A 23,826-nucleotide genomic window follows, 5' to 3' on the forward strand; every position below is an offset into this window, starting at 1 on the left:
CTTTAATGCAAAGGTAGGGAAGAAGCAGGCTGGTGACCAGGCAGTAGGAGATTATGGCATCGGTACTAGAAACGCCAGAGGAGAGCTACTAGTAGAATTCGCAGAACGCAATAATTTACGGATTTTAAATACTTTCTACCAAAAACGAGGAAACCGCAAATGGACATGGAGGGGCCCTAATGGCGAAAATAAGAACGAAATAGACTTTATAATGAGTGCACACCCAGGCATCGTGCAGGATGTGGAAGTGGTTGGCAAGGTACGATGCAGTGACCATAGAATGATATGGCCTCGAATTCGCCTAGACTTGAGAAAGGAACGACAGAAACTAATACGGAAGAAGCCAATCAATGAGCTAGCACTGAGAGGGAAAGTAGAGGAATTCAGAGTCTCGCTTCAGAACAGGTACTCGGCTCTTAGTGAGGAAACCAACCTTAGCATAGATACAATGAATAATAATCTGACGAGTATCATTACGGAGTGTGCAGTGGAAGTTGGAGGCAGGGTAGTTAGACAGGACACTGGCAAACTTTCCCAGGAAACAAAGAACCTAATTAAGAAGCGTCAAATCATGAAAGTGTCAAGTACAACAGACAAAATAGAACTGGCAGAGCTTTCGAAGTTGATTAATAGACGTAAAGTATGCGATGTAAGAAGGTATAACATGGAGAGAATTGAACACACTCTGAAAAACGGAGGAAGCGTCAAAGCAGTGAAGAGGAAACTTGGGATAGGCAAAAATCGGATGTATGCACTAAGAGACAAAGAGGGCAAAATAACTACCAATATGGATAGGATAGTTGAAATAGCGGAGGAGTTTTACAGAGATCCGTACAGTAGCAGGGACAACCACGACTTTAATACTATAAGAACTAGCAGTAACCCAGATGACAGCCCACCAGTAATGATAGAAGAAGTCAGAAAAGCTTTGGAGAGCATGCAAAGAGGCAAAGCTGCTGCTGAGGATCAGGTAACATCAGATCTGCTGAAAGATGGAGGACAGATTGTGTTAGAAAAACTAGCCACCCTGTTTACGAGGTGTCTCCTGACGGGAAGAGTACCAGAGTCTTGGAAGAACGCTAACATCATCTTAATACATAAGAAAGGAGATGACAAGGACTTGAAGAATTACAGGCCGATTAGTTTGCTCTCTGTAGTATACAAGCTATTTACAAAGGTAATTGCTAACAGAGTAAAGAAAACATTAGAATTCAATCAACCAAAGAAACAAGCAGGATTTCGAACAGGCTACTCAACAATCGACCACATTCATACTATCAATCAGGTAATAGAGAAATGCTCAGAATATAACCAACCGCTATACATAGCCTTTATAGATTACAAGAAGGCGTTTGATTCAGTAGAAATATCAGCCGTCATACAGACACTGCGGAATCAGGGCGTAGATGAAGTATATATAAACATCCTGGAAGAAATCTACAGGGGATCAACTGCTACCATAGTGCTTCATAAAGAAAGCAACAGAATACCAATCAAGAAGGGTGTAAGGCAGGGGGACACAATCTCCCCAATGCTATTTACCGCGTGCTTACAGGAGGTTTTCAGAAGCCTAGGATGGGAGCAGCTAGGGATAAGAGTTAATGGAGAGTACCTTAGTAACCTGCGCTTCGCCGATGACATTGCATTGCTGAGTAATTCAGGGGATGAATTGCAACTCATGATTACGGAGTTAGACAAGGAGAGCAGAAAGGTGGGTCTTAAAATGAATCTGCAGAAAACGAAAGTAATGTATAACAACCTCGGAAAAGAGCAGCGCTTGGAGATAGGTAATAGTGCACTTCAAGTTGTAAAAAATTATGTCTATTTAGGCCAGGTCATAACCGCGGAGCCGAACCACGAGATTGAAGTAACTAGAAGAATAAGAATGGGGTGGAGCACATTTGGCAAGCACTCTCAAATTATGACAGGTAAATTGCCACTATCCCTCTAGAGAAAGGTATATAACAGCTGTATCTTGCCGGTACTTAGCTACGGAGCAAAAACCTGGAGACTTACAAAGAGGGTACAGCTTAAATTGAGGACGACGCAGCGAGCAATGGAAAGAAAAATGGTAGGTGTAAACTTAAGAGACAAGAAGAGAGCAGAGTGGATTAGAGAACAAACGGGGGTGAAGGATATCATAGCTGAAATCAAGAAAAAGAAATGAACATGGGCTGGGCATGTAGCACGTAGACAGGATAACCGCTGGTCGTTAAGGGTAACTCACGGGATTCCCAGAGAAGGCAAGTGGGTGAGGGGGAGACAGAAGGTTAGGTGGGCAGATGAGATTAAGAATTGCGGGTATAAATTGGCAGGAGCAAGCACACGACTGGGTTAACTGACGGAACATGGGAGAGGCCTTTGTCCTGCAGTGGTCGTAGTTAGGCTGATGATGATGATGATGATGACTGCATTAGCCAAGCATCGATAACTTTGAGGGATTGCGAAGTGGGCTTTTTAGAAAATATGCTGTTGCCTGAACATCATTGTAGCACGTGGTACACAGTCTTGTTGTGTAATAACCATTTTTTTTTCGTGAAATAAACTGGTTGAAAGTGCAGCGGTGTCCCTATAGTTCCTTTTGTGCTTGCCGTTGTGCGCTGCTTCACATATGATTATGAACTATTACCAACTCGCCAAACTTTCGACATTACTTGACTATGTGGTCGCCGTCAGGGACAGCTGGTGATATCGTTAAGGCCACACACGTGGTGGCTTGCGGTGACAGCCGAACATAATCAACAGCGCACAAGCGGTGTGACGGTGAGGATGGCACAGCCCCAAGTCGAGGCAGTGCAAGTTGGAGAATGCCGGTTCCACAGTCGATGAGAACTGCATGAGGGGACAAGAAATCCAATCCAAGAATTAGGTCATTGCGGTACTGCTCAATAACTGCATACAGAACAGATGTGGGGTGATCGGTGATTGTTATGTGAGCTGTGCACATTCCTGTGATGGCAAGACTTCTTCCGCCGGTGACACGAATAAGCGAAGAGCAGCCGGTATTAGCACTTTCTTCAAGCAGTGATGAAATCGGGCACTCATCACAGAATTATGCACCCCAATGTCAACAAGGGCAAAAACAGTTAGGCCATCAACGTTGACGCCGAATTCATCATGTTGGCAGTATAAGGAGAAGATTTGAGGTCGGTATCAAGGATGAGACTACACCTCTAAGAGCTGCACAGCTTAGTTTCCTTGATGAGAATTGAGCAGGGAGGTCGGGCATCGCCGTAGAAGAGAAGGGGACGAGGGGCGATGTGTTACGTCGAGGCGACTATGACCGGCTGGGCTGCGTATCAGGGGCACTGAAGGCATAGGAATCGAAGGGCGGAAACCGGTGGTAGTTGTCGGTGATCCGGGCAGGAACTGAAAACGGTGGTAGCTGTTGGCACGGCGAGCAGTGCTATACTGGGTTCGGGATGAAGACCGATGGTTGTGGCAATGGGTGTGACGGTCGCACAGTTCCGGCACATTAGCAGGTTGAACGCAGCGTTCGCTATCCCCTTGAGCACGTGGCCAACCTTATCAGATTCCGAGATGTCGTTGTTGACTTTACGACATAGAACCAGCATGTCCTGTATATACGAGATATACGGCTCTGAGGACACCTGAGCACGGATGGACAACTCTTTCTTTGCAGCTCCCTTTCGACTGATAGGCTTCCCAAATAAGTCATGAAGCTTCTGCTTGAAGGTGTTCTAACTACCGACCTCCTCCTCATGATTCTCATACTAGAACTTGGTCATGCCTTTCAGCAGCACGTTGGCCAGCATGAGAGTCAGAGCATAGCGGTTGAGCGCACTGGTACCTTGATAGTCGACTATCCAATCGCCGACATCAACTTCAGCTGTACCGCAGAACGTTCTTGGGTGCTTCGGATGCGTCAGCACGTACATGGGTGGGGGTGGGGTCGGTGGAGGCGTTAGTCTGGATGGTGCAGGCGTTTCCGGGGCCGATAGAGAGGTGGCCGTGTGATCAGTCCCACGTTCCATCGTGGAAACTCCGATTTGATGACCACTGATAAGCTCCGTTGTAAGTGCTTCATTACCCCGCACTTCCAACAATTTGTCACGGGTATTACAAACCCACAGAAGAGAGAAATGAGTGTATTTCCAATATTTACAGGTAGATGTAATACCCCAGGGCTTCCAGCATCTTGCGCGGCGAGTCCGCTTCTTCTTCATCGATTCGTCTACGACAGCGGAGCCATGCTCACTGCCTCGTAACACTATAATGTGGACAGAGGGATGACCGCCGCAGCGGCTCAGTTAGTAGAGCATAAGGTTCGTTATCCTAAGGTCGCAGGTTTGGCCCCTGCTAGCGGCAAGGTACCTTTTGTTCACTTTTTTTTCTTTTCACATTTACATTACAATTACTACTAAAGACATTCCCTATGCTTTCTTTGGTATATTGTCTATTAGTTCTCATTATTAAAGATGAGACTAACAAGGAAAAAGAGCCATTTAATTTACTGAACAAGGGTTTCTATGCAGGCTAGTTGGTATTTTATTGAAAGATTTTGGGTGTAGCATCACATAAAAAATTGTAAGAAGTAGTCGCTGACAGGAAAAAGACGCACTTGCAATTAAGCCTCATTTTGCATTCATTGCACATATACAGCGGAGGAACCACGTGTTACCAATAGCACTGCTACACTGTCAAACAAGATAAGACCAAATGAGCTGCCTACTGCCCTAATCGTCGAGACATTAGTCTACTTCACAATAAAACAGGTCAACCGATGGCTTACTAATGCGTTTGCTGCCCAACTTTTTGATGACGTCTGCCTTGAATATTTCTCGCTCCTGTTTCCTTTTATATCGTTTTAATACTTGCGCCTTCTCAAGCTCAGGTGCGCAGTGGCCTGACATGCACTGCTTGCTGCAATGGAGAGCCAAGTTGCTTCCTGTGCCACTCTTTAACGCGCTCTTATGTTCTCTTAGAAGTTCATTGAGGCTCCGCTTGGCCAAATACACCAGTCCACATGCCAGAAGGATCATGTATACTACGCTACTTCGGCATCCGACAAAAGATGTGACATTTTTTTTTTGGTGCACATCAGCATCCTGTGTTCACGAGAGTTCACTTGGCGGCACATGGCTTTGAGCTTTTTTGGGGTGCTGAAGACAACGCGAACATTCACGCGTGCTGCTCTCTCTTTGATACAATGCGAGGCGCCGTGAAGATGAAAAATTGGTAGACCTTACGAATTGTGGGAATCGATGATATGTGAAGCACGAATGAGAAATGTTGATATGTCCCTTTAAAATCAGAGAATGTTATGATGTGGAGGTAAATGATGCCGTAGATGACTTCCGTGCCATGATTAATTGGTTGGATGTGTCCTTCACCTTCGTCATCTATTGACGTCACGTGATACCAAATTTAATATATGTGGAGCAAGAGAAACATTCGGGAGCACGCTATGAGTGTGGTATGTTGTCATGTTCTTACATGACATGCGTGTCAGGATTATCATGTTAGCATTATAGTCGTATATTTCGTCATCCATTGACATCATGTAACACCAAATATGGTATATCTGGAGCTAGCAAAAAGGACGCGAGCGCATCATGAAGGGCCCAATATACTTTAATGTAGCGTTGACGTGCGCACCCTGGGCCCAGCGACGCTACGTTAGCAAAACGCCAGCACTCTATAGTCTGACGCCAGGCGCGACCAGCGTCGATCGGCACGGCCCGACACCAACCGGGGTGAAATGAGAATTGCTGCATTTTTCACCGATGCATTACCCAGACAACACTGCGCCTCCCTCTTTTCGTGATGGAGGGACGTTGGACGAGCTGAAACGGGCATGCGTCAAAGCAACGCAGCGCGACGCACGCCTGCGAGTATATGGTATGCCCAGCACCTGGTGTGGCAACGCCGGCGTGACGCGATGAAATGAATGCCGGCGAGCACGCGCACTGTGTCATGTCAAAATATATTGACGCCTTGACTGTGGCATGTAGTCCTGTTTTCACATGACACGCAGCTCATGATTATCATGCTTGCACTAGTCACATACATTCCTTATTCATTGGCGTCACGTAATACCTAATTTGGCATATCGGAAGCTAGTGAAACGGCCGCGAGCGCATCGTCAGTATGCCATGTAGTCATGTTGTTACATAACACGCATGTTGTAATTATCATGTTTGGATGTGTCATTTACAAACTATGTCGTCCGTTCGCGTCGCGCAATACCGAGTTTGGTACATGTGCAGCTAGCGAAACGGCCGCGAGCATATCATGAGCGTAGCATGTAGTCATGTTGTTATATAACATGCATCTCATGTTTATTATGTTTGCACCAGTATCATACCTTCGTCGTCCATTCACTTCCTGTAAAGTGAAATCTCGGTATAACGAACTTCAGGGGACCGCGAAAATTTGTTCGTTATATTGAAAAGTCGTTGTAGAGAAAGCTAAAAAATTAATCATAAATATTTATTTTTCACCGATCAAAACGACTTACCTTTACAATGATGGGTCATTCAACTCGTTTTTAATGAGAAAAAACAAATGTGCAAGTAAGCAACAAACAATGCACGTTTACTTTAAAGTAGTCTGATTTTTTTTTTTACGTGAGCAGCACAAACTTTACAGCGCGAAGGCCCCCAGCTCATCCACATTCCTGTGGGGTGATTCGGTTCTTTGGTCACAAAAGCCTGCTTTTTGCCTTACAATTGCGAAGAATATCCATTGTCTCACTAAGCGAAAACTGCTTCCATTTCTTTGTCGCAAGCAGAGATGAACTCATTTGTAGTATCACGGCAGCGCGAACGCCGACTTGCTTTGTGGACGCGATGAGTAATCACCAAAAAGAGACGAACACAACTAAAAAAACAAAGCCTCCAAAAAAAAACCCGAAGCGTCACGGCTGTCATCGCTTCTTTCGAAGAAAAAAAAAAGTGCTAAAAAAGAAAATTCCTCGCGTTTCGTTTTCTGCTCTCTCGCTGTCTCAGGTTTTTCGAGCCCATGCTTCCTGATCCGCAACTCCCACTCTACCTCGCTGACCTAGCTCTCTGGTGTTGCCCTCACCTCTGCGTCTGCTTGTAAACCTGCAGCATCGGCATTTCAACAAAAAGAAAGAAAAAAAAAAGTCGCCCTTTCGTACTTCTTTTTTCCCCTTCCACACCGTCGCGTGTCTTCTGAGAAGCAAGGCGGCGCCGTTCGCTTTGTCGTCTGCTTGCGTACCACTCCAGTGGTCGCGACGGATTTCAGAACACAAGTTCGTAGTACTGAGGCATTGTTAATATAACGCGGAGCTAAATTGACGCCCGTTATTCTGAAAAGTTCGGTATTCTGAAGGACGCAGTTGCGAAACAATTTTACATTGAAACTATTAGCAGTCAGCGCGGGATTTTTTAGAAGTTCGTTAATCTGAAAACTTCGTTAATGTGGGGTTCGTCCTACTGAGATTTCACTGTAATACCAATTTTGGTATATGTGACGCTAGTGAAACGACCGTGAGCGCATCATGAGTGTGGCATGTAGTCATGTTGTTACACCACACGGATGTCATAATTTTCATGTTAGGGTCTGTCGCTTGTGTTTGCCATGCAATCATGCCATACCATACCAGTTTTGCAACATGCAATGTGAACGAAACCACCGCAAGAGCTGCAGGACCATGAAATGTAAATCATGACATTCATAACATCCGTGTCATAATTTTCATGTTATGACTAGTGAAATAAGTTCTTCATACAGTCATGTCATGCCATACCAAGTTTGGTATTAATACGATTATTAAAATGACCAGGAGAGCTAAAAGTCGTAGGCGGCTAAATAGATGGATGCGCTCAAAGTCGCCGAAGTAAGATAAGAAATGCTTCGCATTTAAAAATGACCGCAATCTTTGGGCTTGACGCTTGACACTTGTCCTCTTGTCCTTTGTCTTTCTCTGCAGCTTCAGTGCGTTCCTTGCACAAAAACATTGTCGGCAGTTCACATAGCAAGTTAGAGGGAAACCCGATATCAGTTATTATCTCCATGTGGTTGACAAGTGTCCTGCACCATGTGGTGGCAAAATTGCGACAATGCGTTCCTCAAAACTGATACCGTGATGCCCGCTTGACGAGTTTGGAGTAGCCAGACGAAAACGGAAGCAGCATCTTCTTGGAGAGGGCAGAGTATGCCTAACAAACGTGTTCTCCTGCAAAGGTGAGATCTAAATCCAAGAAGCTCAAATGTTGACAACCGCATATGCGTGACAGTTTAAGGATTGCCTACCACTCTTGTGTCAAAGACTCAGATGAGCACTTGCACAATTGTCGATGCACTCTGCAAGGATGATTTGAGGTTACTTCTATCCGATAAGGAAGGCAGTTTCATGGTTGCTACGAAAGACGCCTATGCTCACAGTGCTGAGCTAGCAATGTAGCAACACTTCCAAAAAAGCGATGAAGTTCTCGTCAAGACGAAGAAGCATGCTGTAAGGCTGTGTGATGAATTGAGTGTAAAAAAACTTGCGACGTCAAGTGAAAAAGAAGGAGGCCTTAGCTTTTGAGCTTTTTTTCTCGGCCAAGACGCACAAGGATGAGACTCCCTTTGGTGTGACGATTTTCGAGCTTGGGATGTGGGAACGTCACCAGGGATGTCATCTGCAGCGTTACCCCAGTTTGCTGTGGTTGGATGACTGCTTCCTTGAGGAGCCCCACTGACGTTTCAGATTTTCTAAGCGGCTTGGTTTCATCAGAAGTTGTGGTGTATCGTTTGACATCAAGAACTTGTACTACTCTATGCCCTAGGACATGCTCATAAAGGTAGCTAACAAGCAATTGACAAACACGGAATGGTTCGCTTTCAAAATGAATGTGCCATGAGCGTTGAAGGATTTCTTGAGCTCCTGAGGACCTATCTGCAGTCTTCAATTGTGGAGTTCTAAGGTTCTCTATACCGGCAAAAGCAAGGAATCTGCATTGACAGCTGCTTGGCGCCTGTGCTAAGTGACTTGCTAATGATGAATTTGGATCGGTGATTGCAAGAAAAGCTAGGCGACTTCACTGTTGTACGTGTATATTGATATATGGATGACTACCTTGTACCTTTCCAGGCGGAGGGCAACTCCAATGAAACTCGCTGAAGGCAGCTTCTTCATCTTTTAGAGGCAACACACGATGGCTTAACGCTGACTACAGATCTTCCAACTGAGCAATGTTTGAAGTTCTTGGATTTAAAACTCACTTTTGCAGGGAACACGTTTGTGCTGCAAGACACTGTTTTTGTTTACGTCTGGCTACTCCAAGCTTGTCAAGCGGGGGCACCACGGTATAAACTTTGAGGAATGCATTGCAGCGATCTTGCCCCCATAAGGTACTGGACAGCTTTGTCAACCAAACAAAGAGATCGACTGACACCACGTTTCCCTCTTACATGCTATGTGAACTGGCGACAATGTTTTTGTGCAAGAAACCCTATGAAGCTGCAGAGAAAGACGAAAGACAGGTGTCCAGCCAAAAATTGTGGTCATCCCTTATCTTGACGGCGTCTCGCATCGTATCAAAAGAATGCGGGACGCATATATGTGCTAGTGTTGTCTTCAGTGCCCCAAACAAGCTCGGAGACTTGTGCTGCCAAGAAGTGAACTCTCGTGAAAACAGTGTGGCGACACACTGCGCACAAACCAGAGCAGCTAGCATGACTCGACCACATGCTGCAACGCGTGTCCGATAAAGGACAGTGCCACCGTAGTTTCACCAAAGGCTGACGTCACAACAGGTGGCTATAAGACCCAAGCTGCCAGGCTCACTTGCCTGATTGTTTCTCTAACCGTTATAGCACAGCATCGGCGTGCTTGCCCGGCTGCTGCTACCCCGTTAATAAATGATCGTTACGATTTATGTTGAGATTTGTCCTTAATCGACCCGGCCTCCCACAACAGGACGCCAGTGCACCAATAAGCACGTCATCTCCTTCGTCGGATGTCGAAGGAACGTCGCGCACGTGATCCCGTGCAGACTGGTGTACGTTGGCCAAACAGAGCAGTGCCTCAACGAACGTCCAAAAAATATAAGAGCACATTAATGAGTGACACAGAAAGCAACCTGGCTCTTCATTGCAAGAAGCAGTGTGCATCAGGCCACTGCGCACCTGAGCTTGAGAAGACGCGAGTACTGAAAGGGTATAAAAGAAAACAGGCGTGGGAATTATTTGAGCATGGGTCATTAAAAAGTTGGGCAGCAGACGGATTAGTAAGCCATCTGTTGACCTGCTTTCTTGTGAAGCAGACTATTTCGACAATTAGCATGGTAGGCAGTTTCATTTGGTTTTATCTTGTTTGACAATGTGGCAGTATTAACAATAACACGTGGTTTTTAAGCTTTATATGTGCAGTGAGGGCAAAATAAAGCTTAGTTGCAAAAGCGCCTCTTTCCTGTGAACTACTACTTCTTACCAATTTGTATTGTGGGGATCTGAGGCGCGCCTGCGACCATTTCGCGGGCATTCCACCGCACGGCCACACCCTTTTGCTTTTCTTGCTCTGATAACGACGCGTGGCGATAGATGGCGCCACGTGCGGACACGGCTCACGGTACGTGCGCGCCGAGGGAGCGGTCTCTTTTCCGTGGTCGGCGCCGGGTAAGCACGTGTTTTCCTTCGTTCGCGTCCCCTTTGGGAATCGCCGGACTGTAGCCTGCCTGGGGTGGCCTTGCGCACCTCGGCAGGCATGTTTACTTGAGTGCTAGCTTCGGTAGTGTACGCTAAGCCCATAGCAGTGCCTAGTGCTTGAAGTGGTCATACCACAACGAGCCGCACTTGCATAGGCCTATGCGTACGAGGTTTGCCCTAACACTTGCGACCAGGCCCAGTGGCCATCGTGAGAGTGCGCAGCATAGTTGCGAGGAACCTTTTCCCGACCGGCGTGTCAAAGCTCGCCTTTGCCAGCTGCGACGTGCTCAAGGTTTTCCCCTTATTGTGAACGTCAGCGTGCGGGTGGGTGCCTTTGCTATCCGCGTCCCGGGAGCGGACGTTGTACTGTTCTTCAGGGTGCCGCCAGAGGCAATAAAGTGTTGCGTATTTTGCATTAGAACACTGTCTGTTTGCCGCGCCGCACTAAACGCCTTATTAGTTGAGCGCCCGCGGAGCGGTGCGCTACGCGCGAGTAAACGGAGTAGGGGCCCTGTGGCTCGCTAAGCGTGAACCCGCGGTGATTGTCCGCTACGGTGAGTAGCGGGGTCACCATACTGGCGCCCAACGTGGGGCAACTCAGCCGTGCCCACATCGCAGACCTGAAAGCCTTTGTGTCAAGGTCTGATGAGCCTGCGCCAGTGCCCAGTGGCTCTTCGCGCAAGCAACGGCACACACCCAGTGCGGCGGACCGCATTCGGACCACGCACCGGTATAATCTGAGGAAGCGGTCACCTTAGTGATTTCTCGCTGGACGGCGGGCTTATTTCCGCAACCGAAGGCCCTCCTCTTTACTGTCTAGTCTCAGTTAGCTAACTTCTTTACAGCCAGTGCTTGCAGAGAAGTCGGTTCCGCCCTGTTACTGCTGCTGATTGTCTGTTGAGCATTCATGTTTTCTTGACTTTTTTCCCCGTTTTTTTGGCCTACAGAGGGGTAGCGACCGGTTACTCGCGAGAACATTCAAGGACGCTATGGTGGTGCAGGTGTGTGTGTCTGTGTGGTGCGGAAAGGGGAAGAACTGGGTCAACGACCCCTACGTAAACATAGGTGGTGTTGGTTAACCAGGTCAACGACCCCTACGTATACATAGGTGGCGCTGGTTGTCGATGAGGCGAGAGGGGAAGCCGGAGACTGCCAGCGGTGCGCCATTCTAGTTCTGGTGCCGGTCGTTGTGGTCACATGCCCTTCAGCGACATGCCCTCCAGCCAGAAGTCCACACAGCGGGCGCCTCGGCGGCCAGAACCTTCCACCTCGGCAACACCCAAGTCCACCAGGCGGGCGTCCCGGCGGCGGGGATCAACAACGTCGGCACCGCCACTGGTCCCCAAAACGCCAAGGCGGAGCGTGGCCACGTGGGCGCGGCAGAAGGGGCAGGAGGTGTCACGCTACTTTATGAGCGACGCACCGTGGAAGACGCAGCGGCCTGTTTGGCGCGACCTGCCCCTGGACCATGTCCCGTGGCCATTCCGGGGCTGCACAATGGCGGACAGCGAGAAGGCAGCTGGAGGCGCCCAACTACCTACCGATGCTGCGGTGGAGTTCTGCGCCACGTGCCATGTGACCGTGCACTTTCAGTGCCACTACAAGGGAGCCATGCACGTGGCACGGTCAAAGGCGGCCGCTGAGGGGATGGCCACCACGAGGAAAGCTTCAAATCCAGCCTCGCTAAGCCAGCGCTCGGACACGAACCTGGCGGCCCTGTGCCGACAGCGAATGGGGAGGACCCCCATTTCGCGGCACTGCTGTCAGGGCTGCCACCGCCCGCAACCAGCGATGGACCACCGATGGACGGTGTCGCCACAATGGACGTGGACTGTCTTTTAGAACTGTAAAGCCACGCGGAGCCTTCCCCCCCCCAAGAACGCTGCAGCAGGCCAGATATATGTTTTTTTTGTATTTCTCAAGTGTATCCTTGTGTTGTTTTATTTTTTTTTCTTCAGCAGCAGTTGCCGAGCGAGGCTGAGGCTAGCTGTTGCCCATTGCATGACGCCTTTGTATGTAGGGGCGACGACCGGCTGCCTTTGCAGACCGGTATATAGGGTGAATTAAGGAGAGGACGATGTGGGGATCTGAGGCGCGCCTGCGACCATTTCGCGGGCATTCCGCCGCACGGCCACACCCTTTTGCTTTTCCTGCTCTGATAGCAACGCGTGGCAATAGATGGCGCTACGTGCGGGCACTGCACGCGGTACGCGCGCGCCTAGGGAGCGGGCTTTCCTCCCTGGTCAGCGCCGGGTAAGCATGTGTTTTCTTTTGTCCGCGTCCCCTTAGGGAATCGCCGGACTGCAGCCTGCCTGGGGTGGCCTTGAGCACCTCGGCAGGCGTGTTTACTTGAGTGTTAGCTTCAGTAGCATACGCTAAGCCCACAGTGGTGCCTAGTGCTTGAAGAGGTCGTACCACAACGAGCCACACTTGCTGTAGGCCTACGTGTACGAGGTTTGCCCTGACACTCGCGACAAGGCCCAGTGGCCATCGTGAGAGTGCGCAACATAGCCACGAGGGACCTTTTTCCGACCGGCGTGTCAAAGCTCGCCATTGCCAGCTGCGACGTGCTCACGGTTTTCCCCTTATTGTGAACGTCAGCATGCGGGTGCCTTTGCTACCCGCGTCCCGGGAGCGGACGCTGTATTGTTGTTCGAAGTGCCGCCAGAGGCAATAAAGCGTTGTGTATTTTGCATTAGAACACTGTCTGTTTGCCGCACCGCACTAAGCCCCTTATTAGTTGAGCGCGCGCGGAGCGGTGCGCTACACGCGAGTAAACGGAGTAGCGGCGCCGTGGCTCGCTAAGCGTGAACTTGCGGTGATTGTCCGCTACTGTGAATAGCGGGGTCCCCATAGTATGCAGTGCTATACCCAATATCCTGCGGTTAAATTTACACTTTTTTGCTACTAATAAAGGGCCAGTACACAGGCTCAGACTTTCTTTTTTACACCCTGCAAACAAGCCCGCTTACTCATACAGTAAACCGCAGCGATCACATTTTCCGAATATTACAGTGCTAAGTGCCGCGCAGACTTTCCATATCAAAAAACAATCCCACACCAGCTTTTTTTTTTTCCTGACCAATCCTCCTCGTACGCGTGACAAAAGCTTGCCTATGGACAACTACTGAGATTGTCAATTGGTCCTTTGCCCTACGAAATGGCACCTTGGCCCTGTAGTGATGTAGTTTCGGCCACGCAGTCCATATTTTCATGTTTCTTTGGTGCCATCTGCCGTTTTGTAGAGCCCAAAACTACCGGAATAAGTGGTATTGTCAGAATCAAAGCCAGAAAGCGGCATCTTGCTAATTTACAGCTAAAGGACAGGTGCTCCTTGAACTGCATTTTCTCCCTGCCCCGCTATGACTTGTGTTCATGTCGGGGATGCACTGCTTGGTCGTTGGCGGCACACCGATGATGTATCACTGGTTCGCATCACACTGCTAAAGTGCATGTGGTTACGATGATGGGCTATTACTTTTCCCACCCTATGGTAGAGAAGGGTGACGAGGCCGCACAAAAATTTGAAACTCGCTTGAACAGATGTTTTAATGCCTATAAATTTTTCATTACAGCACGCATTAACAAAATTTTGTGGCAGCTTGTTCTGATAGAAAATGAGCGCATCTTTCGCTTCACAGCAGTTTTCGAACCTCGGGGCTGTTTACTGGCCATCATCCCTAAATGAACCATCTTGTCAAGATGGATTGAAAAGAACAAAGCCTGCAACACCCTTAAATGCAAGATCAAAAAGAGTGTAGTTTGATAACCATCTCAATGAAAAGGTGCACACTTACCGGGCCTGTGCAAGTCCCACACCCTGGTGGCATGGTCAATGGCCGCTGTACAAATATGGCCCTGCGGTGTCCAGCCAAGGCCCATGATGGCACCCTGGTGGGCCTGCCACACCCATAGGGGCTCCCCCTCCTTTTGGTCTTCCCCCACACCAAACACAGCCACTCGTCCTGAGCACACAAATATACATTTCAAGCTGACATGATTTGTTAAGTTGACTACCAATTAGGAGGTCATCACTTTGTTTAGTAGAATAAAAAATAGGAGCACCCATATGTGATAAAAAATGTACAAACTTCTCAAGAAATCACAGCATTTAGCAAAGATAGCATATAATTTTGCTGAAACAATAAAACTTCCCTTGAAGTAAGCCATCTTTCTTTGTTATCGATATGACAGTAGCTATCCCCAGGCTGCAACATGTTTTTGAGATGCAGAATGAACGCAGTGATGTCATCCTTTGTATGCTGTGTTATCTGCAACTGCAGCACTACTGAAGCATGACATTCTTGATTATTTCTGAGAACAGTTCACCGCAAGTTACCTTGGAAACCTGAATATAATATGTGGTTTCCTTTTTTCAAACATTAGTTTGATAGCTGGGGAGGTTCCGAGGGAGACTTGTACTGAATCAGCCTCCTCATTCTCTCCAAGTCCCTTGTGAGCTGGCACCCAGACAAGCAGAATCATTTCTTTGAGTGCTTCTACTGTGCTTATCAATTTATGGACACTAATCTCCGTCACCCTTGTGAAGGTGCTAACACCCCCTGTAAGGTCATTTGCATACGTGTTTTTTGCATAGGCCGAAGTTAGGTAGGTGGCATTGTGCTCACGAGCATTTATCACTTTTATCATCAAAGTAGTTAGCATGGCAGCACCAGCAGAGATGCATGGCGGCCATGCCGGCTGGTGGAACTTGGGACATTGGCGAGTCTCTTTGGCACAGGGCGGCTGCCGTGATCGGTCGTCTCCCACGTGGATCCGTAGCGACGGCACCGTGGGCTGTCTGCAGTGGGCCCTCATGATGAGTCGAGTGTTGGTGATGCCACCTACACGTTACCTTCTTTGTTGTCATGTTGATTGAGTGTATTGCAATATTGCGTAGAGTTGTTTTAGCGTGTTTATTAATAGTGATGTATTTTCATTTGGCTGACAATATCATCAAGTAAAAAGCAGTACAATAAATGTATTGTTCTGTTTGGTCCGATTGTGTCTGCTGTGTCCGTGTGTTCTGAGAGTGGCGATCTAATTCCTAGACCACAAACACTTCCCGATTCATTCTTTCTTATAGCGTTTTTGGAGTTGCTGAAGACCACCCTGACCCCCCTTTGGCTGATGGCCAATTCTATGACCACTTCCTCGGCCTCTACAGTCTCAACACTACTGCCTGTGCAGCACACAATCAGGGCGCCGTCTTCCCTGACTGCCACTGCCACTGTGTTTCACTTTGGTCTCATATTCCGCAGTGTCTGTGTACATGACGTCCTGTTGACTGGTGTAGCTGGCTTTTAATGCCTCCGCCCTGGCTTTACGTCTACCTTCGTGAGAGGCAGCGTTCATGTTTTTAGGTAGCAGAGGTACATTTATTTTGTGCCTGATCTGTACCAGTATGTCTTTTGAGTGTACTTGCTCACGCCATGGTTCATAGCCCAAGATCTTTGATATTGCTTTTCTAATTTTAGATTGTAGTAGCATTAGATGCTGTGCTGTAACAGTACTTGATGCTATGCCCCTTCCATATTCTGTCTTTGTCGATCTTGCACTGTACCCAAAAATGCTGCCGTACCAACTAGCCCAACTTTTAATACTTTTGCGGTAACAGCAGCTTCAATCAGTTCCTCGAGTTGATTTTCAACTTACAAAAAAGAAGTAAAGAAGTCAGGATATGCGCATATATCATGAAACTGTAGCACACCACAGGCTGAATTGGCAAGTATACCCGGGCATAGAGAGATTGCTCAGTAAGAAAGACGAGGTTATGTGATGAAAGTTACAGACGGAGGTTCCTTTAAACATTATACTTCACCGGCACTCAAAAATTTTCCAGTCCCAGTGCAAAATTTGTGGTGAGGTGGCAAATTTGGTCCACATGGAGAGAAAATGTTCAAGACAGAATGATGGTTCACACACTATAGAATCCTAGGAGGTCCTTCTATGCAGCCCAGACCTCAACGTCCAACAAGACAGCATCATTCAAGCCCTTGCTGCTGCCGTGTCACAAGAGATTCCGGTCAACGGCTAGGGGCGATGGGCAATGTCCAACAATATTGACTGTTTTTTTTTTAAATGAAGCTTTCTTTTTCTCTCTCTCTAACATTAGTGTTTAAAATTTTTGCCTCATACTCTTTGCAAATTCGAACAAGAACTTGCTCAAAAAATGAAGTTCTTGAAGTTTCAGTTTCATAATTTCCTCATGGCTACGACTTAGCTTTATTATTGTTGAGTGGCTACAGCTTGGTTTCGTTATTCTTGCGCTCTCACCCAGCGAGAGTAGGGAGGCTAGAATATGGGGACGTATGAAAAGTTGGCATGGTCACCCCCGCGCACCAATGTCACAAGAGGCTTCGGCGGCAAAATCCAGCCGAGAGTGTCCATATAATTGTTATCGCAATAAAAACTAAAATGAGAAATTTAGCTGAAGTTACCCAATGCAAACCTTGAAATGCAAGTTACCAGCGATAAGTGTATAGCTGAGGATGTTTGTGATTGCATCACCAATAACAATAATAGTAATAATTGCCCCTTAGTGGTGGTCGAGTGGCTAAGGTACTGGGCTGCTGACCTGCAGGTGGCGGGATGAAAATTACAGCTGCGGCGGCTGCATTTTTGATGGAGGCGAAAATGCTGTAGACCCGTGCACTCAGATGTGAGTGCATGTTAAAGAACCCCAGATGGTGAAATTTCCGGAGCCCACCACTGCGGCGTTTCTCGTAATAATATGGTGGTTTTGGGATGCCGAACCTCACATATCAATCATCATCAGAAGGCCTTCAAACTGAGCCAAAATCGTGGCCAAGACAAATATGCATAAATATTGTGCTTTCAAACTGAGATATGCTCTGTGATATGTAGAAGCAACAGACATCAGAATAGTGCATGTATTAACATGCATTATTCTGCATGTTGGAATGCTTTAGTCAACGTGAAGGACAAGTTGTCGAGAGAAAATTTTCCTGGTCTTGTTTACGCCATAGGCTGCCACGATTGTGACAACCGGTACATTGGTGAGACAGGTGATTTCAAGAAAAAGAGTTAAACAACACGAATATGACGTCACAAAGTGATGCCTGACCTCGAATGCCCTTGCTGAACACAGGAATCTACAGGCCACCAAATTTACTGGTCAAGCACGCATATAGTGTCCGAAGAAAGGAAGCTTGCATCATGCCTGCACTGAGAATTTTTGCACATACAGACAACTGCGCATATGCTGAACATGAGTGATGGAACGCTTCCGACGATGTACTATCGGTGCTACGTCACGTACTTAGCATACCTTGCTGTGCTTTTCTTATGATTTTTATATTGTGGCTCCCGTAGTGGGGGCCGAAACTAAGTAAACTTTGTGTTTCTTTGGTCTGTGTATCGTTTTGTGTTTACGCTAAGAAGCAGCAGTTATGCACTTTCTTCCTTTTAGGGGCAAAGCTTCTTAAGGCACGGGTCTGTCAATTCTCTGTTGTCGTCGTACGTAGCCACTGGGATGCAATATGGGAAATGGCGGTACATAGAGTGTTCACTAGGTGGAGGCACGGACGGACACAGGGACAGACGAACAGACAGACTAGCAGACGGAGGGACAGATGAATGAATGCGCAGAGCGGGTACGTACCCCAGTGGATGCAAGATGGCGGTACATGGAGTGTTCACAAGATGGACACAGGGACGGACGAACAGATAGACGGACATGCAAACGTATGGACGTATGGATGCACGAACGGACGGATAGATGGACAAACTGGATAGACGCACAACTGGCCGCGTGGACGGACGGAAGGAAGCACGGACGGCTGACGAACGTTTCGCCCCACTCATCATCATTTACTACGTGACTACGTGGATATGCTGCGATTTCTTTTTCTTTTTCCATTAGTCCATTAGCCTCTGATACATAGCCTCTGATACTTGCGGGACAGACTGAGGGTGCAAGTGATCTGAACACATCAGTGGGATTACTGATCACCGCGCGGGGTCTGATGTCAATCACCAGCGGCGCGGTCCGTTTCCCGAACCGCGCGTTTGCTGCTGACACAGTGTGGGGCCGCATTCGCGGGAGATGTGCTCCGGCGCGCCGAACCGATAGGAAGGATCGCAGAAAGCACGCCGGCTCGATTGTAAGTCCCCGCCAAGATTTGTAGGTCACCTCCAAGAACGAGGCCCGATCGCTGCAGGTTGCGCCACTCGTTAGGCCTTGTGTCGATTGTGCACTCCTGGCGTCGAATGTTACGCATGGGGACGGCATGAGCCGTACGAAGCGCATAAGCACAGGGGTCCAAAGCGTGGTCCGACAGCTTCCAACCCTGTGGTACGTGCTTATCAGCAAACGATGTTGACGCTTTAGCTCTAAACGCTTCAGAGGATACTACGCCGCCCTCCCAAGCACAGCGAGTTTCGACTGACTGCGCTGCACGCTGTGAGAATGAGCCCTTTCTTTGCATTTCGAAACAAAGGGGCCATCCTCGGTGGCGAGCTCTTCTAAGTCTGCGAACTTGCATCCCCTGAAGTGTGCCGCAAAAGTGGGGTGTGCTTGACGCGTAACTCGCTCGACTTTTTCCGCATTGGTGGCGTGAAGGTTAGCGAGACGATACAGTTCGTTCATTGCCTGTAAAGACTCTAGCAAGGACTCGTCCGGATGCTGGGTGCGTAGCTCCGATTTTCTCCGAAAACACCAATTGCCACTCATAATTAGCCGGTAGGCATTCGCTGCAGAAGCTGTCGCGGAACTCTTTTACCGAGCGGGTGCGATGTCCGATTAATCGGAACCATCAGGCCGCTTGCTCCGTGAGCGACACCAGGACCACTCGTTCGAGAACTTCGGCGCCAGAAAGTCCCGTTGCTTGCTGACAGTAAAGCAACCTGTCGTGGTACTCAATGGTGCTCTTGCAGTTGTGGTAACCCGTGAAGGTAGGTATGCCTACTTTGACACGTGGTCGCACAGCCTGCATGGGGGTCTGCGCTCTGTTCTGCAGGGCGCTCGCGAGGCTTTGCATAACTGACAGCGCATTCTGTAAGAGTACCTCCCTCGAGGGCAAACTGCTGCCCGCAGACTCGCCCACAGCTGCGGCGCGTGTCGGAGCAACTTGTGGTGGCACCTCTCTGTTCGCGTCGCGAGATGCTCGAGTGCCATGCGTGACGTTTTCTGTTGTAGGCCTCATCTCTGCTAAAGCAGTCTCTGCCCCCTCCTGATCATCTGGCATGAAATGACCAAAATCTACGCTGTGGGAAAGTCCTAACAATGCTCCCGCGTTAGCCAAAGCATCGACACTCTGCAACGCATCATGAGACAACATTGACAAATCTTGGAATCTCGACATGCCTGTTATCCCACGTGCGGGGGAGCGTCGATAGTTGCTCGCGTCCACAAACTAGCCGCGTTGCCAAATTCGTTACGTCGGGCGCCAGATGTAGGGGGGTCCGTTGTATTTACGGCTGACGCATAAGCCTATAGATAATGTTTCAGCCGCTCACAGTCGTACCGTGCACGATCAACGCCCCCTATTCGTAACTCGTCTCATAGCAGCTACACGGGTTTGGGTGAATAAAGCGACAGGCTAAGTAAAAAACAACACTTTATTACTAGGTGTTAGCAATAGCATGCAAATGTCGCGAGGAGATAGTACAGAAAACAAGGATAGACGCTTACTCCTTGGTTGTTGTCGTCCTCAGCTCGCAGGGGGGTTGCGGGTTTGACCTCCTTCTTCCCAGGTCGAAGTCAGACAGACCGTGCGGCCGTGTGCACGCCAGTTTTGACCCCTGTCCCGGTTTCCCTCTCCCTGACGAGAATAATACCTTTTCTCGCTGAGGTGGTAAACCCGTTCCGTGCTCTGGGAACGGCAGGCTTTCGCGCTGATGTAAAAAAAAGGGGGAGGCTCGGGACGCGTGCTCCCCCACACACCGTAGTTCTTTTTGCCGTGCTACTTCAAATGTTCTTTTGGCACACTCAGCCTCGACCTTCCCCTTCTGTCTGATATCTGTGAAAAGCCCCTCAGCCGCTACGATCCAACCACTTTTGTTTGCTTGCCACTTCGAACAGTAACATGTCTGTTTGTCCTCTACTCCTCCAGTTCTCAGTGGAGACTACATCATGACAACGGTAACAAACATGCGACTGACGCGCAGTGTTACAGTGCTGCACACTATTGCCACCATAATAGACAACTGTTTGATCCTTACGCTCCTAAATTTCGGCTTTATTTCCCAAGTGTTGCCCTACCATATGTCGCTTGCTCAACTCACTGCCATAACAGATGATGACATCAACGTTGTCGCTGTAACTGTCCCGGACTAAGCTGAAGTCTCACGGTTACCTAGTTCTGATGAAGCCATGTTTTAAAGCATGATTAAATCAGACCTTTCGTCTGATCAGGCCAACGCTCTCTGTAGGTTTTTGGCCTCCTGCTGTGACGATTTTGATATCCATGATCGTCCATTGGGCCAATATTGTCAAGCACCGAATTGACACTGGTAATTATACATATATCGCCTGTCGGTCTTACCGGGTATCCGCATCAGAACAAGCAGTCATTCAGAAAGAAGTGACCAAAATGCTAGCAAAGGACATCATCGAACCATCATCAAACCCTTGGGCCTCCCCAGTAGTCTTAGTAAACAAGAAAGGCTGCTCCTGGCATTTCTGCCTTGATTATTGGCACCTCAACAAAATTATCAAGAAAGATGCGTATTCTCTTTCATGGATTGGCTACGCACTTGACTGTCTTCTCATCTCTTGAATCTCTGGACCTCTGATCTGGCTACTGGGAAAGTGCTATAAAAATGGATCGTGAGAAAACTGCATTCATTACCTCGGACGGCCTTTGCTAATTCAAGGTCATGCCGTTTGGTCTCTGCAACACTTCAGCAACATTCGAGAGAATGATGGACACGCTGCTTCAAAGATTTAAACAGGCGACGTGCTTGTGCTATTTCGATGATTTGGTAATCTTATCACCCACCTTTGTCACACACCTTGAATGCCTTTTGACCATTCTACCAATATTCCGACAAGCCGACTTCCAGCTAAATTCCCCAAAAAGTCACTTTGGTCTTCATACAATTACGGCGTTGGGCCACCTTGTTGATGCTTCGGGCGTACAATCAGAGCCGGCAAAAGTACTCGCAGTAACAAACTTTCTTGTTCCGCGCTCCTATCCATGATGTTCACAGTATCGAAGGCCTGTGCTCCTGCTTTCACCAGTTCATGAAAGAGTTTGTGGCACTCGCACGCCCTCTCACTGACCTTTTCAAACATGCCATCCCGTTTTGCTGGGGTCCCCTTCAAGCTAACACCTCGACTAATCCTTGCTCTGACAATACCATTGATACTTGCACACTTCGACCCAGATGCTCCTACAAATGTGCGCACGGACGCTAGCGGTCACGGCATCGACACAGTTTTGGCCCGAACTCAGAGAGGCACAGATCATGTATTCGCATATGCAAGTCGTCTCCTCTCGAAGTCTGAGCATAACTACTCTATAACAGAATGGTGAGAATGCCTTGCCCTTGTCTGGGTGGTTTCGAAATTTTCTCCTTACTTGTATGACTGCCCGTTTATTGTCGTCACAAATCATCACGCCCTCTGTTGGCTTTCTTCACTGAAGGACCCTACTGGACAACTTGGTCGTTTCGTCTTCAGGAGTACTCCTACTCAGTTGCCCACAAGTCTAGATGCCTCCATCCGGACGTTGATTGCTTGTCCAGCTACCCTGTTGACCAACCAGATGGATCAGTCGTCGACCCTAGCCCCAGCATCATGTTCATGTCTAGGTTTTTTCAGATTGATGATGAACAGCGTCACGATGCTTCATTGCGGTCACTCATTGACCGTCTTAAATCTGATCTTAACGACGCATCACTTTGCATCTTCGTCCTTCTAAATCACACACTGTACCGTCATAGGGTCCAGCCAGATGACCCTGAGATACTTCTCGACGTGCCTAACCATCTGCGTTAAGCGATCCTGCATGAGCTTCACGACGAACCGATTGCCGGCCGCTTGAGTGTATCTCGCATGTACGACCACATCCGGAGCCGCTTCTTTTGGCATGGCCTCGCCCAGTTCGTTCGACATTACGTGGCCTAAGATAAATGCCCACATCGGAAGCGGCCTGCCGCACCCTCTGCTGGGCTCCTTCACCCGATCTCTATTTCCACTAAACCTTTCTTCAGTGTTAGTGCAGACCTTTTCAAATCGTTCCCTGAATCTTAAACTCAGAGAAAAAATGGGTCACCGTTGCTATAGACCATGTGACCAGGTTTGTCATCACTAGAGCACTTCCCACCAGTCCTGCTACTGATGCATCCGACTTTTTGCTCCTCGATGTAACTCTACACCATGGCGTTTCTCACCAATTGCTTACTGATCGTGGCTAGGCATTTTTGCCACACGTACTTGAGGACATTTTGCACACTTCCTTAAAGCAGCACAAGACTTCCTACCTCTCTCAAAAAAATGAGCTTACCGAATGCCTAAATCACACCCTCACAAACATGCTCTCGATGCATGTCTGATCCAACGTTTTAAGATACTTTCAGTTGAAAAAACGTGTTCCGAAGGCGGCACCAACTCGTATTCGCTCCGAGGATGGCACTGGCATAGCATTGCGATTGAGCCGCTGCTGCCACCGGCTTGCCACCACTTTTTGCAGAAGCGAAGAGTGTTTTTGTTGGTGTTCGCTTGCTAAGACTGCAGCGATGGGAGCTTGAAGGTTAGATTGCAGATATCGCAAACTGTATTTCACATGTGACGCGATGAGCTAGCGTGTTTGAGAGAATCACCAGTTTATCATAATAAACATGTCAATTCTCTGCGCGCCGGGCTTTCGAAGTGGCTATGCTTCCGAGAAAAATACGTGCAGACGGCGGCACTACTTCAAACCCTAAAATTACCATGCAGTTCTGAAGATGTTAACATCTGCTATTCCAAAAAGCTTTCCAGCATTTGCAACCTACAATTTGAATCCGAGGACCTAATCACTTGCTACTAGCACACCGTAAGCGGAAACGTCAAGATTCCACGTGGTAGATGAGAATTTAAGTGCGGTGCTTCTCCTTGAATTTTACCCAAACAATCCTGCACGCTTGTCTAAACCACCCGTAATAAAGCTCAAAAGGAAACCTCAGAAACTTAAGAGAAATCGCGAATTTCTAGGGCCGTTTGTCGTAAGTGGTGGCGATGTATGTGATGTTAACATG

General features: G+C 48.1%; 1 protein-coding gene across 8 annotated transcripts in view; it reads right to left on the reverse strand.

Annotated features, from left to right (window-relative positions):
• LOC119169139 (uncharacterized) overlaps positions 1 to 23,826 on the reverse strand; it is a 748,171-nt gene that overhangs the window by 158,400 nt on the left and 565,945 nt on the right. For 7 of the 8 annotated variants that reach the window (XM_075883059.1, XM_075883033.1, XM_075883044.1 and 4 more), the window contains one exon: positions 14,418 to 14,585. The exons of the other annotated variant lie outside the window; for it this stretch is intronic. In XM_075883059.1, coding sequence (XP_075739174.1) covers positions 14,418 to 14,585 — 168 coding nt within the window. The remainder of the gene's footprint in view (positions 1 to 14,417; positions 14,586 to 23,826) is intronic. 8 annotated transcript variants of the gene reach the window in all.

This window comes from Rhipicephalus microplus, chromosome 2, assembly GCF_043290135.1.
Source record: "Rhipicephalus microplus isolate Deutch F79 chromosome 2, USDA_Rmic, whole genome shotgun sequence".
NCBI lineage: Eukaryota > Metazoa > Arthropoda > Arachnida > Ixodida > Ixodidae > Rhipicephalus > Rhipicephalus microplus.